The sequence below is a fragment of the Eptatretus burgeri genome, chromosome 5 (assembly GCF_056783735.1).
Source record: "Eptatretus burgeri isolate ZD-2024b chromosome 5, Ebu_testis_v1, whole genome shotgun sequence".
NCBI classification, from domain to species: domain Eukaryota; kingdom Metazoa; phylum Chordata; class Myxini; order Myxiniformes; family Myxinidae; genus Eptatretus; species Eptatretus burgeri.
This window is the reverse complement of record NC_140965.1, coordinates 101883862-101900764: the sequence shown is the minus strand read 5'-3', so window position 1 is coordinate 101900764 and position 16903 is coordinate 101883862. Positions and strand designations below refer to the sequence as shown.

Sequence of the window (16903 nt, the reverse complement as noted above, 5' to 3'; positions counted from 1 at the left end):
TGAAAGACATGTTCCACGTGTTGGACCAGTTTGTGATTTTATCCAGATCTGCAGTGAGTGAAGAAGCTGCTGCTTGCCGGTCTGAGGGATGACAGATGGTACGGCAGAGGGTGGAGTCATCGGCAAAGAGATATAGAGGAATTTCCAGAGAGTCCGAGAGATCATTGATGAAAACCAGAAAAAGAACAGGGCCCAGAACGCTACCTTGAGGAACTCCAGCCTGCACAGGAAGAGGGGATGAAAGAACTCCATTTAGGGCCACACGTTGACTGCGACAGGAGAGGAAGTCTGCGAGCCATGAGTGGAGATGGCCTTGAATACCATGGGAAGAGAGTTTGGTGAGTAGGGCAGGGTGCCAGACTGTGTCAAAAGCACGTGATATGTCCAGGGATACGGCTCGGATTTCCTGTCTGGCATTGAGGACCTCCATCCATTGATGGGAGAGCAGAAGCAGCATATCCAGGGTAGAGTGACCTGGTCTGAAACCAAATTGATGATTGGAAATCAAGCCATTGGAGAAGAGGAAGGATTTCATATCTGAGGCGATGATGGATTCCATCACCTTGCTGATGATTGGGAGAAGGCTGATTGGTCTGTAGTTATAGGGATCTGTTTTTGCACCTTTTTTATGCAGGGCAGTGATGTTTGCAGATTTCCAAGCAGATGGCAGATGACCTTGGGCAAATGAGAGGGTGAATAGAACAGAGAGAGGGTGAGCAAGAGCAGAAGAGCAGGCTTTGAGGACACGTGGGCTGATGCCGTCTTTAAAATTAAACAGTCTTTTTGCTATGAAAAAATAAATATTACCTCAACATTACCTTCACAATGACAACTACACCGCCTAGAACAGGATCTCATCTGAAAAAAAATAAATATTACCTCAACATTATCTTCACAACAACAACTACACCGCCTAGAACAGGATCTCATCTAAAAAAATAAATATTACCTCAACATTATCTTCACAACAACAACTACACCGCCTAGAACAGGATCTCATCTAAAAAAAAATATATTACCTCAACATTATCTTCACAACAACAACTACACCGCCTAGAACAGGATCTCATCTAAAAAAATAAATATTACCTCAACATTATCTTCACAACAACAACTACACCGCCTAGAAAAGGATCTCATCTGAAAAAATAAATATTACCTCAACATTATCTTCACAACAACAACTACACCGCCTAGAACAGGATCTCATCTGAAAAAATAAATATTACCTCAACATTATCTTCACAACAACAACTACACCGCCTAGAACAGGATCTCATCTAAAAAAATAAATATTACCTCAACATTATCTTCACAACAACAACTACACCGCCTAGAACAGGATCTCATCTAAAAAAATAAATATTACCTCAACATTATCTTCACAACAACAACTACACTGCCTAGAACAGGATCTCATCTAAAAAAATAAATATTACCTCAACATTATCTTCACAACAACAACTACACTGCCTAGAACAGGATCTCATCTAAAAAAATAAATACGAGAAGCGAACGTAGAATTCTTCTTCCATTCGCTTCTGACTTTACCTATAACTTGTTCACAACTGATATGCAATTTCCGGTGACTTCGGCCTGGATTCGGGATCAGCGATCAAATAATGTAAATCACGATTAAAAATTATTTTTTCATGATGCGGGAGATATCTTTATTAAAATCAGTAGAGGAAATATACACCATGTCTGATATTTGGGTCTTTCATGTCTCCGACGATGCCTTTATCTCCCGGCATGCATCATTCCCCATGACAAAAACCGGAAACAAAAAAAAAACAGAAGCAAAAGGGTCAGAGGCAACGACACGGATTCACAATTGCCAGGGTATTGTGTTGTTGTTGTTTCCTATTCTCTCATGTGCACGCGTTAAGTAATATTCACAAGATAGAAATAAAACCCAATCGTGTTTATACACCGCACAGCATTTAAAAACAACCGGAAGCAAAAGGTTATATCCAACGACACGGATTCCAAATAGCCAGGATATTGTGTTCTTCTTCTCCTTCTCCTTCTCCTTCTCCTTCTCCTTCTCCTTCTCCTTCTCCTCCTCCTCCTCCTCCTCCTCCTCCTCCTTCTCCTCCTTCTCCTCCTTCTCCTCCTTCTCCTCCTTCTCCTCCTTCTCCTTCTTCTCCTTCTTCTCCTTCTTCTCCTTCTTCTCCTTCTTCTACTTCTTCTACTTCTTCTTCTCCTTCTTCTTCTTCCCTATTCTCTCATGTGGACGCGTTAAGTATGAAGCTCACTGCGTTCGCTATAATTTACCAACCTGGGTGACCTGATGGTTCGAGGGTCCGTTGTGGGTCTGTGATTTCGGTGTTTGTAACCCCCGAGCCCGACCGAGTCGGACCAACAAATAAAAACCACGAAAATCCGCGTCGTGCTTCCAATTGCTTGTCCTTCATCATTGAAAGATAAAGCATGGACAAAGAACCATCGATTGGGAACCATTGCACAGACGATGCAGGCACCACGTGCTGGGGTCTCGGAGGGACCTGAACCTGGTATGAGGTGTTTATTTAAATATCTGGTGAGATGTTTCATTCACATTCCCTCACCACGTGTGCTCGCTCTGTCCTCGTCATCTTCCTCTCCCCTCCCTCCCCTCCCCTCCTTTCCCCTCTACCCTCCCCTCCCCTCTACTCTCCCCTCCCCTCCCCCTCCCCTCCCCTCACCCATCCCCTCCCCTCCCCTCACCCATCCCCTCTACTCTCCCCCTCCCCTCTACTCTTCCCTCCTCTCCCCTCCCCTCTACTCTCCCCCTCCCCTCAACTCTCCCCCCTCTCCTCCCCTCCTCTCCCCTCACCCATCCCCTCTACTCTCCCCTCCCCTCCCCTCTCCTCTCCCCTCTGCCCTCTATTCTCCCCTCCCCTCTCCCCTCTACTCTCCCCTCCCCCTCCCCTCCTCTCCCTCCCCTCCCCCTCCTCTCCCCTCTCCCCTCTCCCCTCCCCTCCTCTCCCCTCTTCTCTCACCCCTCCCCTCACCTCCACTCTCCCTCCCCTTTCTTCTCCTCTCCCCTCCCCTCCTCCGCCTCCCCACTCTTCTCCCCTCTCCTCTTCCTCCTCCTCTCCCCTCCCCTTCCTTCCTTGTCACCCTCCTCTCCCTTGTTATTATGTTAGTATCCTACAGATGTGCTGTCAGTCTGCCCATCCGTCCGTCACACCCGTACTTTTAAAGACTTTTCTGCCTGTCCCCCCTTGAACATGTTCAATGTTAAACTTGGTACACCGCTTTATTATGATAAGTTACAGAATGAGTTCATATTTCAGGAAGTTTCGTCAATTTTCCACAATTTATGTCTTTTAGATTTAGAAAATATCACTTATTATACACTAGCAGATACAACCATCACTTCGCTAACTGGAATGTTCACACGGCGGGGGGGGGGGAGGAAAGGCGGGGGGAGGGAAAGGCAGCGTGGGGGGAGGGGAAGGCAGCATAAGAGGAGAGGAAGGCAGCATGAGGGGAGGGGAAGGCAGCATAATAGGAGGGGAAGGCAGCATAATAGGAGGGGAAGGCAGCATAATAGGAGGGGAAGACAGCACAAGAGGAGGGGAAGGTAAGGAAGCATGAGGGGAGGGGAAGGCAGCATCAGAGGAGGGAAGGGAAGGAAGCGTGAGGGGAGGGGAAGGCAGCGTAAGAGGAGGGGAAGGCAGCGCAAGAGGAAAGGGGAGGAAACATGAGGGCAAGGGAAGGAAGCATGAGGGGAGAGGAAGGCAGCGTAAGAGGAGGAGAAGGCAGCACAAGAGGGGGGGGAGGTAAGGAAGCATGACGGGAGGGGAAGGCAGCATGAGGGGAGGGGAAGGCAGCGTAAGAGGAGGGGAAGGGAAGGCAGCATAAGAGGAGGGGAAGGGAAGGCAGCATAAGAGGAGGGGAAGGAAGCATAAGGGGAGGGTAGGCAGAGTACCGGGGCGATAATACACGCCCAAACAGCAACATTTTCTTTTTAACCACCATGTTCTGTGTAAAACCGTGCATTGAATCTCTTCCTCCTTCAACTTCTTCTTCATCACTGTCATGGTGTGAGTTTCATTCAATCCCGTTTATTCTCAGATCAATTAGATTCAGAAAACGCCGATTATATACCACCTTTTTATTATATTATAAATTATATACCACCTTTTTATTATATTATAAATTATATACCACCTTTTTATTATATTATAAATTATATACCACCTTTGTATTATATTATAAATTATATACCACCTTTGTATTATATTATAAATTATATACCACCTTTTTATTATATTATAAATTATATGCCACCTTTTTATTATATTATAAATTATATACCACCTTTTCATTATATTATAAATTATATACCCCCTTTGTATTGTTACGGCTGTGGAAATTTGCAGAGCACCATATAGGTCCTTTGATCAGTTATGCCGATAAGTCTGTGTTCAGATAGATTTCCCCACCGTTGTCTAAAGGGTTTTATTCGTGTCACCCGGGCTGTGATCTTTGAGGTCGCCGTTTTTCTTTTACTATCGTTATGTTGGACCATCCACAAGGCCAACCACCAACCACCTTCTCCGCAATGCCAACCACCCACCACCCTCTCCACAACCGCCTTCACAACGACATCTCCTCACCATCTCCTAATCCACATCTCTCCCAATAGATTAACACGAACAAAATCGCCTCACCTCCGTCTCCGAAACGATGCCATCTTGGCGCCAGCCACGGCGAGTCCGCATCGCTGCGGGCAGACTCGGGGGGTTTCCTCGCCGCGCAAGTCGGTGATTTCGTGCACGTCCTCTCGCTGCGCAGGGTCGCTGTATTCGCGCACGTCTGCTCTGTGCAAGCTTCGCCTCGGAATTCGGATCAAGAGAGCGAGAGGAGCGGAGCCAGTGGGGGTCAGAGGTGAGAGTGCGGAGATCAGATCTCGTCTCTCGGGCCCTATAAAAGGGCGACCGGAACGCCAAGCGCGGTCAGTCTGTGGAGTGTCTGTCAGGGTTCGGAGCACCTGGAGCCTGAAGCCTGCATTCGTTGGAGAGGCTGAGGAGAGTGGGGGAGACGCGAGCGGGGAGCACGGCCAAGCCTGCTGTGCCACGCGGAGCTGCGTGTTCGTGTGCGGGACGTGGAGAGAGCCGGAGAGAGCTCGCCAACCAGCACTGAATGGTCTGAGGTGATCGGGCTTCGGAACAGTCCGAGCATCGCTGAGGGACGGACGGGTTCTTTAAGAGAGCATCAACTCAGAACGAGCAAAGACCCGTTCGTTCCTCTCAGGCGTTGCCGGCTGGGGCCTGAATCACCAGGCCACGGCCGAGCCGCGGTTACGCTAGCTGCCGTGGGGACGGAACGGAACGCGGGTCACCCCAGCGAGGTGAAGGTAACCTGCGCAGCCTCTTGGATCTCCTTCGGTCCTCAAAGCTCCATGTCATAAAGACCCCGAGAGGTCCAGTCTACCCCCTTGTCTTTGAGGGGGTTTTTCCTTGCTTTTCTTTGTCTGAAAGTTGTGGCGCCGAGTCCGTTAAGTAGAACTGTGTATAAGTGACTAAAGAATAAATAGATGTTCGTAGCGCTGTGTCTTGCTCGCGTCTTGTCCCTACCCCCATCCATTGCATAACTGCATGCGTGTTTTGCATTCATTGCTTGATTGTATACGTGCTTTTCTTGCATGAATACCGGACTGCATACGTGTGGAAATAAATGTGCATGTTTAAATGTTAATCTGCTCGTTGTGTGCTCTTTCCCCAATTGAGCTACCATCTTGCATTCGGGATATAGTTGGTTTTAAATAGCCGGTAAAGTGATCGGGTCCAACGGGACTGCGCGATAATACACCGCTCGGTTATCCCAAAAAGAAAGCGAGCTGCTTAAGCGGCTCGTTTCCAAGCAGTCCCGTTTCGGTACAATCTCTCGGTAATCTACCCACGCGATTAATTATGCCTAGGTCACATTTGCTCTATGGCGAGGATACGGCGGCCGTACGCCCTCTGAATTAACAGAAACGTGCGGCAGCCGCAGAGAAACTGAGGTGGCCTCAGAGAGGCCCTACGCCGTTTGGCTATTTTTTACAGGCCATAGGGGCGCCGTGGAATTATAGCGCGAAGTTATAGCTTTTTTTCATTTCTACGTTCGCCGTAGCAATTCGACAAGCCAAGCTGTGATGTACATGTGTTCCACGTCGACCGTACGTAGGGCGTACGGTGGGCTTGCGTTGTTCGTGCGGCTGCCGTAAGCTCTTCTCAATGAAAAATGAATTTTCCCAACCCCCTAAAAATGACGGCGGCCGCACTATTTCCACGGTCGCCGTACGGTGGCCTTGCAGTCTCTGTGACTACCTGCGGGCAACGCAGGGTCGACGCACGGTTCCCCTACGCCCGCCGTGCACCTACGAAGGCCTCCGTGGCAGTCTGCGTCGTCCGTGCGTCCACCGTGCGCTACCGCTAGAGATCGGAGTATTGGTGTTTGTCTATACACAGTGGTGCCCCCAGAATCCCAATTTAATTAGTTCCAGGAGGCTGTTCGGATTGCAAAAAGTTCGGATTCCAAAAATATTTTCCCAATAAGAAATAATGGAGTGAATTAATCCGTTTGTGGACCCAAAGAAAACCCACTTTCAAGACACACTTTAAACTGACATTCCCCATGTTTAAGGTAAAATCTTCTTCTCTCTTCTTCTTCTTTCGGCTGCTCCCATTTGGGGTCGCCACAGCGGATCATCCGTATGATCCGCATTGTGATTTGGCACATGTTTTACGCCGGATGCCCTTCCTGACGCAACCCTGGTCGCCTCCATGTTTAAGGTAAAATAAGATGAGTAAATGACCTTCGGTGGCGGTGTATTGTATGTAAACTGGTACAATCACCACATCCAAAGGTTCACACAGGCTCGAGCTCCGGCCTGGGTTCCGATCGCTCGCGCACTCTGTGAGAGCGCTGCCCCCAGGGCAGCGCATCAAACGCATCGGGCTGACGTAATCATGGATATTCCAAATTACAACTGGTTTTGCTGTGAAATTCAATCCTTGCCCGACAGTCCGTCACACCACGTGATCGGATTGCTTTTTTTGTTATTAATTAACACGCAAGATGATTAAAAAAACAAAAAACAGCACAAATCAAGGTGAAAACCCGAGGTAAGGCCCATCACATTTGTCTCGGCGGCCGGAGGGTCTACAAAATGTATGGGCACTAGCAATTATAAAGTGGCCGTAGTATTTCCACGGTCACACAATGTAGCAATCACATATGTTTTTATTTTTTCGGGGAGCTGCACGGGGTATTCATAAATTGTGGAGACCGGAAACGTGGGGTGCCGTACAGTCTTTGATTTGATGTCGCACAGTGACCTTGGGGCGTTCCTGCGGCGGCCATCGAATTTTCAAGGCAGACGCAAGGTGCCCGTAAGGCGACCGCAAGGCGACCACAGGGGGACCGCAGGGTGACCCTAAGCCGAACGTGTGGCCAGACGGACGGTAACGAATGGGTGAATGTTTTTTTTTTTTTGCCAGTGCTTTTGTTTCGGCTTGTCGAATTTCTACGGCGAACGTAGAAATGAAAAAAGTTATAACTCCACGTTATAATTCCACGGCGACCTTACGGCCTGTAAAATATAGCCATACGGCGTAGGGCCAACCTGAGGCCACCTCAGTTTCTCTGCGGCCGCCGCACGTTTATGTCAATTCAGAGGGCGTACGGCCGCCGTATCCTCGCCGTAGAGCAAATGTGACTGAGGCCTAAAGTATCGATCGACACACGAGAGATGCTTTCACGAGGACTTCCACCGACGAACTGAATGAACAAAGCGCGAAGATGCGGCTCGAACAGGTGGGGGAGACACGTGAACAAACATGAACGCCACGTTGTGTTCGCTTTTTGAAAATGTATTAGGTTTTTGGGCAAAATTTTCTCGAAAAAATTGTTCGGATTCCAATTTGTTCAAACAATGGGGCGTTCGGATGCTGGGGGCACCACGGTATATTATAGTTTCGTATATTCAGTTATATATATATTTATATATATATATATATATATATATATATATATATATATATATATATATATATATATATATATATATATATGTAGGGTAAGAATACTGATTCTGGCTCACTTTTCCCCATGTAAATGAATGGGGGATTTTCAGCGATTTATATTTTTTTTCCTTAAAAATAAACCCCCTTTTTATCCCAAGGTATATTTATTTGTCTCCCCTTTTAACTTGGAGGTTGAACCTCATTGAATTGAACACCTGGGGTTGAACAGCTCACTCATTGAACCTATAAAGATTTGTTCATTCTCAAATTCCTTCAATAGTTTAATTTTCTTTGCACAATAATCCCCATCTAAAATATTGACAAACAAAACATTTGAATCTTTATATTTTTTAAGATACCCCTTTTGTGCCATTACGAAATGATAAACTTCTCTTAATGCTCTTGTTTGACCACCTCCTGAGCCACAGGTTATTTTTTGTTAAGCCCCGCCCACTTTTCTTTAAGCCCCGCCCACTTTTGTTAAGCCCCGCCCACTTTCCACAAGGTATTCAATAAGCCCCGCCCACTTTTCTTTTAACCACGCCCACTTTTCCTAAGCTCCGCCTACTTTTGCTAAGCTCCGCCCACTTTTCATAAGGTATTTTTTCTAAGCCACGCCCACTTTTCCTAAGCTCCGCCTACTTTTGCTAAGCCCCGCCCACTCTTACATCATTTCCAGTTCATCTCTGACTCACAAAGAAATCACTAGAAAATTACAGGATGTTATGGTTTTGAAAAATTTCCCAATGAAGGCTTGCCAAGGCTTGCCCAGGGAATTTCCAAAGGAAACCACACCCACCAGTCTTTCTCTATAAAAGCTTCAAACCCAGGCTCCATTTTAAACATTTGTTCTTGCTGGCAATGGTGTGCTGTGTGCTTGTCTCAAACTCTCTGTCTTCTATGGAACTAAACCTTCAAGTTGATGAACTGGATTCAAACCTCTTATCTATTGAGGTAAGATTTTTTATTTTCCTATTTTCAAACTTTGATTGAAGCATACTCATTTAATAATTAAATAACTTAATTAATACATTATTATTTTCTCTCACAGGAAATTGTGTCTGAAATACGAAATGAAAATACTGCTTTTGCTACAACTTGGGGCGAAATTGTTGGCTTGGTTGAAGACCTTATGAGCGACCAAGACCTTGAGTGGGATGACTTTGGTGTTCCTTGGAACTCTCTGTCTTGTATGGAACTAAACCTTCAAGTTGATGAACTGGATTCAAACCTCTTATCTATTGAGGTAAGATTTTTTATTTTCCTATTTTCAAACTTTGATTGAAGCATACTCATTTAATAATTAAATAACTTAATTAATACATTATTATTTTCTCTCACAGGAAATTGTGTCTGAAATACGAAATGAAAATACTGCTTTTGCTACAACTTGGGGCGAAATTGTTGGCTTGGTTGAAGACCTTATGAGCGACCAAGACCCACAGAACGAGTTCGTCCTTGATGACCCAACCAAAGAGTTATACCTTGGAGACCAGCAAAATCCTGAAAAAGAGTTTTACAGCAATAGTACTCATTGTGAGTTATCAAGACAATACCCACTGAACAAGTTATACCTTGATGAGCCAGAATACAAGTTTTACCTTGGAGACTCACAAATTTTGAAAAATCAGTAAATGAGTTCTGCCTTGATGGTTTTAATAACTACCTTGGAGACTCAGGAAAAGGGTTCTGCCAAGATGGTTCTAAATATGGGGCCTACCTTGGAGACTCACAAATTTTGAAAAAATCAAGAAATGAGTTCTGCCTTGATGGTTTTAATAACTACCTTGGAGACTCAGGAAAAGGGTTCTGCCAAGATGGTTCTAAATATGGGGCCTACCTTGGAGACTCACAAATTTTGAAAAAATCAGTAAATGAGTTCTGCCTTGATGGTTTAAATAACTACCTTGGAGACTCAGGAAAAGGGTTCTGCCAAGATGGTTCTAAATATGGGTCCTACCTTGGAGACTCACAAATTTTGAAAAATCAGTAAATGAGTTATCCTTAAGAGACTTTGTAAGTTGGTTTTACTTTGAATACTTGAAATGTGGGTTCTGGATTGATAACTCACAATGTGATACATATCTTGGAAACTCAACGGGAATGTGGTTATACCTTGAAGACTTGGAAAGTTGGGTTTATGTTGGACACTTGAAACTTTTTTGGGGGCTTTTATTTATTTATTTATTTATTTATTATTATTATTATTTTATTTATTTATATTTTGGAGACTTTTGGAGTTGCTATCACTCTTTGGGATCTAAACCTATCGATGTAGTTCTTTGTTGGATGGTGCTTGATGGGAGCAAGATCAAGAAAGTTCTGGGAAGAAAGTGCAGGCTTACTCCCCCTTTCTACGTCATCAAACCTGAAAGCCTTAAAAGACAGAATTGGAAGAAGAAAAAAAAAAAAAACGTAAAAATATATATATATATAGGTGGAAATCTCATTTTGAAAAAGACATTGTGTTGGGCGAGGATTGAGTTGGGGTTGAGATTTTGAATGTGAGGGTTGGGGTTGAGATTTTGAATGTGAGGGTTGGGACACACACACATACACATCAACAAACAAAAGTTAAGCCTTGACTATTCAGTTGAGGATTCTGTGTTTGGGGTTCACAGATCTAAGAACGTCCCCCTTGACACACATTATATACTGTTATACACCTCGGACTTGGCCCTCGAGTGTCCACAACGGTGTATAGTAGGAGGGAGTGAAGCGCCAACCTATTGCTCCCATTGCACACACACACACAAACAAAAGTTAAGCCTTGACTATTCAGTTGAGGATTCTGTGTTTGGGGTTCACAGATCTAAGAACGTCCCCCTTGACACACATTATATACTGTTATACACCTCGGACTTGGCCCTCGAGTGTCCACAACGGTGTATAGTAGGAGGGAGTGAAGCGCCAACCTATTGCTCCCATTGCACACACACACACAAACAAAAGTTAAGCCTTGACTATTCAGTTGAGGATTCTGTGTTTGGGGTTCACAGATCTAAGAACGTCCCCCTTGACACACATTATATACTGTAATACACCTCGGACTTGTCCCTCTGGTGTCCACAAAGGTGTATTATATGCTTAGTTTTGTCTTTTGTAATTCCTGTGAATAAAATGAACCTAAAATCTCTTCCCCTTCCAAATCATATATTTTATAAGTCCAAGGAACTGTATCTATTACATCAACAATTTTAAAAAGTTCTTTCGTCCATCGTTCAGTAAAACCCTTTTCAAAATGAGATTTCCACCTATATATTCTTACGATATCACCAACTTTGAACTTAGGTTTTCTGACATTAATCTCTTTTTCATATTTTAATTTTGTAAATGTTTCTGATGGCTTCATATTCGTTGACGTGTGAATCGTGTCATTATACTTATCCACAATATCCTGAATAAAAGATAACCATTGTTGTGAACCGAGTTGTGTGAATTTTTTATATAGTCTCTCTTTTAAGGTACGATTAAAACGTTCAACAACAACTGCCTTCCCTTCATTAAAGGTACTGTATAATGTAATACTGTTATTTTTAAAAAATTCATAAATGTCTTGTTATAAAACTCTCTACCCTCATCAGTCCACAATTTCTTAGGTTTTCTCTTACTTTTATTAAATATCTGTTGAAAAGCTAACATAAGAGTATTACCTGTTTTGTTTTTTAAAGGGACAACCCACGCATATCTACTCCTCAAATCAATAACGGTTAAAGCATACTTGTACCCCTTATCATTATTGAGTTCAATCAAATCAGCAGACCAGATATAATCAACTTCCTTGGAATAAACTTTCCTTCTCTGAAACTTTGTGAATATTGGTTTATGTAATTCATCAGCTAATTGCTCTTCAGTCTTAATGGCATCATTAGAGCCTATAAGTTTTTTGAATTTCCAAGTCCAAGTTTCAATTTAGCACTAATCATCTTCTTCACGATGAACCTATCAACTTTTTCTCTCAAGGTTGGATTTTGTATCAGAGACAAATTATATAACATTTCTCTATCGGCTTCATGCTTTTCTTCCAACGTTGTGGTATTCCCATAATCAATATCGTGTCTCATGCACACTTCATCAACTCTATTGATTGGTTTACTCCAGGATTTAGGATTGTCTGCCTCATCTAATCTTTTATCCAAGTTTGTGCCTGGACCACAGAAAGAATACCCTGGAAGATGTAATTCCCCTGGTATTCCAGTAGTTGTAAATTTACTTCCTGATAAAAACTTTTGTATATCTCCTCCGAGTTTGTGTTTGGAGATAAATTGATTTTTTTGAACCACACACCGAACATATACCTTTTTGTATAACCCTGTTATTTTTACTTTTAATATATGAAATATTTTTAGTATTAGTTTTCTTTTTACATTTGAGACAATAACTCATTTATTTATGAGAAAAATTTCTGCAGAGTGCAAAAACCTTTTTAGTTTCCAACATGCACATTTGAATCTTAATTTTTAAAACATAAAGAATCCTTAGAAATGCCTTCACTCTCTCCTCCATTTATTTAAGAAAAAACTTGAATTAAAATACATGTCTTCTCGATGTCGATAGTCTTGTCGAAAGTATTGTAAATAGACTTTTTAATTCTTTGTATTCCTCCCTGGTGAGATAAGTTAATTTCTTTAATACCTCTATTCTTTTTTGAATCTCACTGGTTTCCATATTTTGATATTTATTCATTCTCTCTCTTTCCTCCCTCTCTCTCTTCTCTCTTTCCTCCTTCTCTCTCTCCTCCTCCTCCTTTTCCTCCTCTTCCCTCTCTTCTTCAACTCCTTCCTCATCCCTTACTATACTTGAATCGTTTACACCCCATAGAATATTATACATATATTCATCAGGATTTCTTGTTATTCCTGTATCCAAAATATTTTTTTTTACAACAGGATACCAATAAAATTTCTTTTGAATTTCTAAAAGAGCCTTACCTTTTCTTAACCTTATAATTTTTTCATTATTTAACATTCTAATTAAATCTAAAGTTGTTGGTTTATCAACATCAGCATAATGCCAATCTTTTATTGAAAATACCTCATTCTTATGTTGTAGAACATATTTATTAAAATACCGAATACCCTTTTCTTGAAGGTATGCTTGAACACAGAAATGATAATTTTCTTGAAGCCTTCTTGCTGTCATTTATGTATTAGAAATATATGTTAGAATAATATTATGGCACGAAACACCTCCCCATCTTCCCATAGTTAAATCATTTTGTATTTCCTTACTTATTATATATAATCCTGTTTTTTCTGTTTTCATGAGATAAACAAGGGCAAAACCATTATTATATTTACCCTTATTAAATTCTTTTATTTGTTGTTTACTAATCGTGGCTCCACAAAACTCATTCTCGATACCAAGTGGATAATATTCTTCCTTACGAGACTGATTTAATTGTTCCAGGTCTTCGAGGTTAATTTTAAATGACCAATTATACCCTAAATCATTCATATCATACCCCCATTGTTCTATTCTCATACAAACGATACGCCCTTCTTTATAAAAATTTATTTTAATTCGAACTGTGAATTCTGTATGACCTGGAGATAATATCAACAATTCTGTATCTTTAGAATACACAGCCGTTTTATTTAAGTATATATATTGTGATAAATCGCTTAATCTCACCAAGTCATTTGCGTCAGTCGGGCTTGGATAATTTTTTAATTTATAAGCATTTTTCATGTTAATATTTTTGTTTATATTATATTTATGTCGTTCAGCCTGTGCCTTTGTGTAATAATTTGATAAATCAATATCCAGTTCTTGAGATACACCAAAGATAGAACCATCTTTACCAACATAAGTCATTTATATTAGATTAAAAATAATATCATAAAATTTTTTATTTTTGTTGAGTTGAAATAACACATATAGACATAATTGACCACAACACTTGGAATTTAATTCTTGGACTTGAAATGTTTGATAAACACCATTCTGTAAGAATTTTATGACTTCAACAGGTGGTGGAAGACCAAAACTATCAAAATAATATTTGTCTTGACTATTAAAAATACAAACCCAATGAGAACCGTTCCCATCATTATCTTCTAAGTTCATAATAATATTCTTTGTATGTTTCGACACATTTGTTAATTCATCTCTCATACAAATAACCACATTATGAATTTTTAATTTCTTACAATATTTGGCAAGTTGTAAATTTGATGTTGTATTCTTTCCAAATTCTTTCAACCACTCATCAATGCTCATTTATTTATTAGAAAGATATAATCCATTACCTCTTTTCGTTAATTTTACACCTGCTTGTGCTATAGAAGAAAGCATATCTCCAACTAACAATCTCGCTTTATCAGGCAGACCTTCAAGTTTTTCAGCAAAATCTACAATTACACCACTTCCACTAATTTGTTTCTCCAACTCTTTGTTATGTCTTTCCAATTCTTTTTGAGCCTGGAGTTGAGCCTTCCTTTCGTTGGCAGTTTTGACCGCTGTTGAAATACCACCCGTCAATGCTCCAACCGCACTTAAACCAGCAAATAAAGGAATTAGAAATGGGAGAAATCCTCCACTCGTCTCTCTTATTGAATATTTTTTCAACATTGGTTTTGTCATTTTAATTTTAAGTGAGCCAGTGTCATTCAAGATTTTAACCTGTTCTCTTGTGAGCAAAACATCAATTCTTACTGCTCCTTTTCTCTGAATTGTATTAACGTTAATCGTACAAGGCTTTTGATTTTGAACACAAGATGATAGTTTATGAAGATTGATTTGATTAACATATACCCCAGTTGGTACTTTGCCACTCATTTATTTAACAAAAAATTATGTGAGACTAATCATCACACCATTATCTGTATTAATCTGCAATTCTGTTTCTTCCAAAAGCAAACAATATGTATCAACTTCTTCACTCTCTCCTCTTTCAATGTATAGGGAAGTATCCACTCGATTAGACTTTATAGTTTCTTTTTGAGCGCTCAGGTCAAACGTATAGATTGTATACAAACTTTTAAATGCTGTCATATCCAAAATAGGTTCTTTATTTCCATTACTTTCACACACCTTTTGGTAAGACTTGTATGCTTCAGCAAAATCATTTTTTCCCAATTAATTTCCAATCTATCTCGTGGATAAAATGTTCCATCTAGAGAAACGCGAAGTTGTTTCACCTTAGCATTATCACTCAATGCATTATTCTTATCAGTCGCAGTATCACCATCTGGCTTTTTAAAAATCATCCACAGATATCGTGGCTTTCCTTCCAGAACACCCAAATTCCACGTGTAAGTAGTTTGATTGAGTTTAACGTGTTGACATCTTCTTTTGAGGTATGATACACTGAGTGGTTTTTTGAGTTAAGTCTTCGATTCAACATCTCTTCTGTTTTAAGATTAGGAGTATATTCACTGATATACCAACTCATCTCCTCAATTACAAATTTATTCTGATCACCAAAAGCATTACCAACACCAAAAAGCAATCTATTTTCATTATCATTCCTTTGTAGTTGAAATCTAATTTTAAGACCATACAGAACTTTATCATAATCACAAAATCCAAATATACCTTTAAGAGGAACTGCCACAGTAAAACTATTTTCTGCTTTTGTATCATCATTATACATTCCTTTCCTTTGAATATATCCAGGGTCTGTGTTTGTTCCCGTTGACATATCAGGAATAAAACCTTCGACAGACCCCTTTCCCATTCTATCACTGAATGTATAGAGTGTAAATTTCATCATTTCAGATACAGCAGAGACATAATCAACCGCTTCAACTTCTTGTGTTCCAATATACAATCGCACACTATCAAACATTTTCCAGAAGAAATCATTTACAAGTGTAGCGTTTGTGTTATTCCCAGCCTTAGTGAATTTAAATTTACACAACAAGAAACTTTCGGAGAGATTCAAATAGGTTTGTTGATTATTTATTTCAAAACTTTTTGTACCATTTGTATTCCAGTCTGTTCCAGTTATTGCATTTACCTTGAAGTAATCTTCTTTTTTAGTGGAGTTTGAGATAATAATAGTATCATCCAAATCATAGATACTATCAATTGCTTCCATACTTGTATTTATTTAGGAAAAAAGATGTTAAAACTTTTGAAACCCTGATCCAAGTATTTGAATTATTTTCTGTCGTTCTTGGGGGACAACTGAGTTTTACCTTTCTTAATTTCTTTTATTGCTTGTAATTTATGAGATTCTTTCTGAGCATCTTTTATACTCTTTACAGCACCTGCTACATTTCCCACAGCAGAAGCAGTTGAACCAATTAGGTCTTTATGTTTAAGAATAGTTGAACCAATACCCATGAGAGTATCAATTATCCCATCTCCTCTAAATTGATGTCCAACACCCCTTTGTCTCTTAGGTTTATAGTATCCTCTACCAAGATACATACCTTCACCCTTGTAGTACGGGGAAAGGAACATCCCATCCCCTGTAATTATTTTATATTTTCCCAACTCGTGCTTCCTCACAATAACCATCGTATTTATTTATTGAAAAACTTCACGTAGGTGAATTCTGATGGATATAACTTCTCCATTAAAAGAAATCACACGATTATCTTGGTCGGTTATCCTAAAATTTACTCTGTGTATGGTTTTTCCTGACACAGGTAGATAAACCAAATTTTTAGGCTCCATATTGAATTTATAACCAATTGGGGTTGAGTATGCGCTGAATGAAAATATTGTATTTGTTTTTAATCCATCATTATAAGCACCATCAATCAAATCACAGTGAATTAACACCGAATTTATTCCTGAGGATATTTGAATGACATTATCACTGTAAAACGTCCCATTAGTTTCAATCTTTTTTGAGGAGAAACCTAATAACTCTCTAAATGAATTATCAATTGTGAAATCAACCTTGTAGTTATTTTTAACTTTAATCGTTGATTTTGAAGTATGTT

General features: G+C 40.6%; 2 protein-coding genes across 3 annotated transcripts in view; both read left to right on the top strand.

The window, feature by feature from the left end:
• The window catches only part of LOC147027074 (guanine nucleotide exchange factor VAV2-like), a 141359-nt gene that overhangs the window by 3664 nt on the left and 120792 nt on the right, over positions 1–16903 (top strand). The window lies entirely within an intron of this gene.
• Positions 8327–9968, top strand: LOC147027076 (uncharacterized). The gene is made up of 3 exons (XM_085883228.1): positions 8327–8957; positions 9055–9249; positions 9347–9968. Exons 1-3 carry the CDS (start codon positions 8865–8867, stop codon positions 9635–9637), a joined length of 579 nt encoding a protein of 192 aa, XP_085739354.1. The 5' UTR covers positions 8327–8864; the 3' UTR covers positions 9638–9968.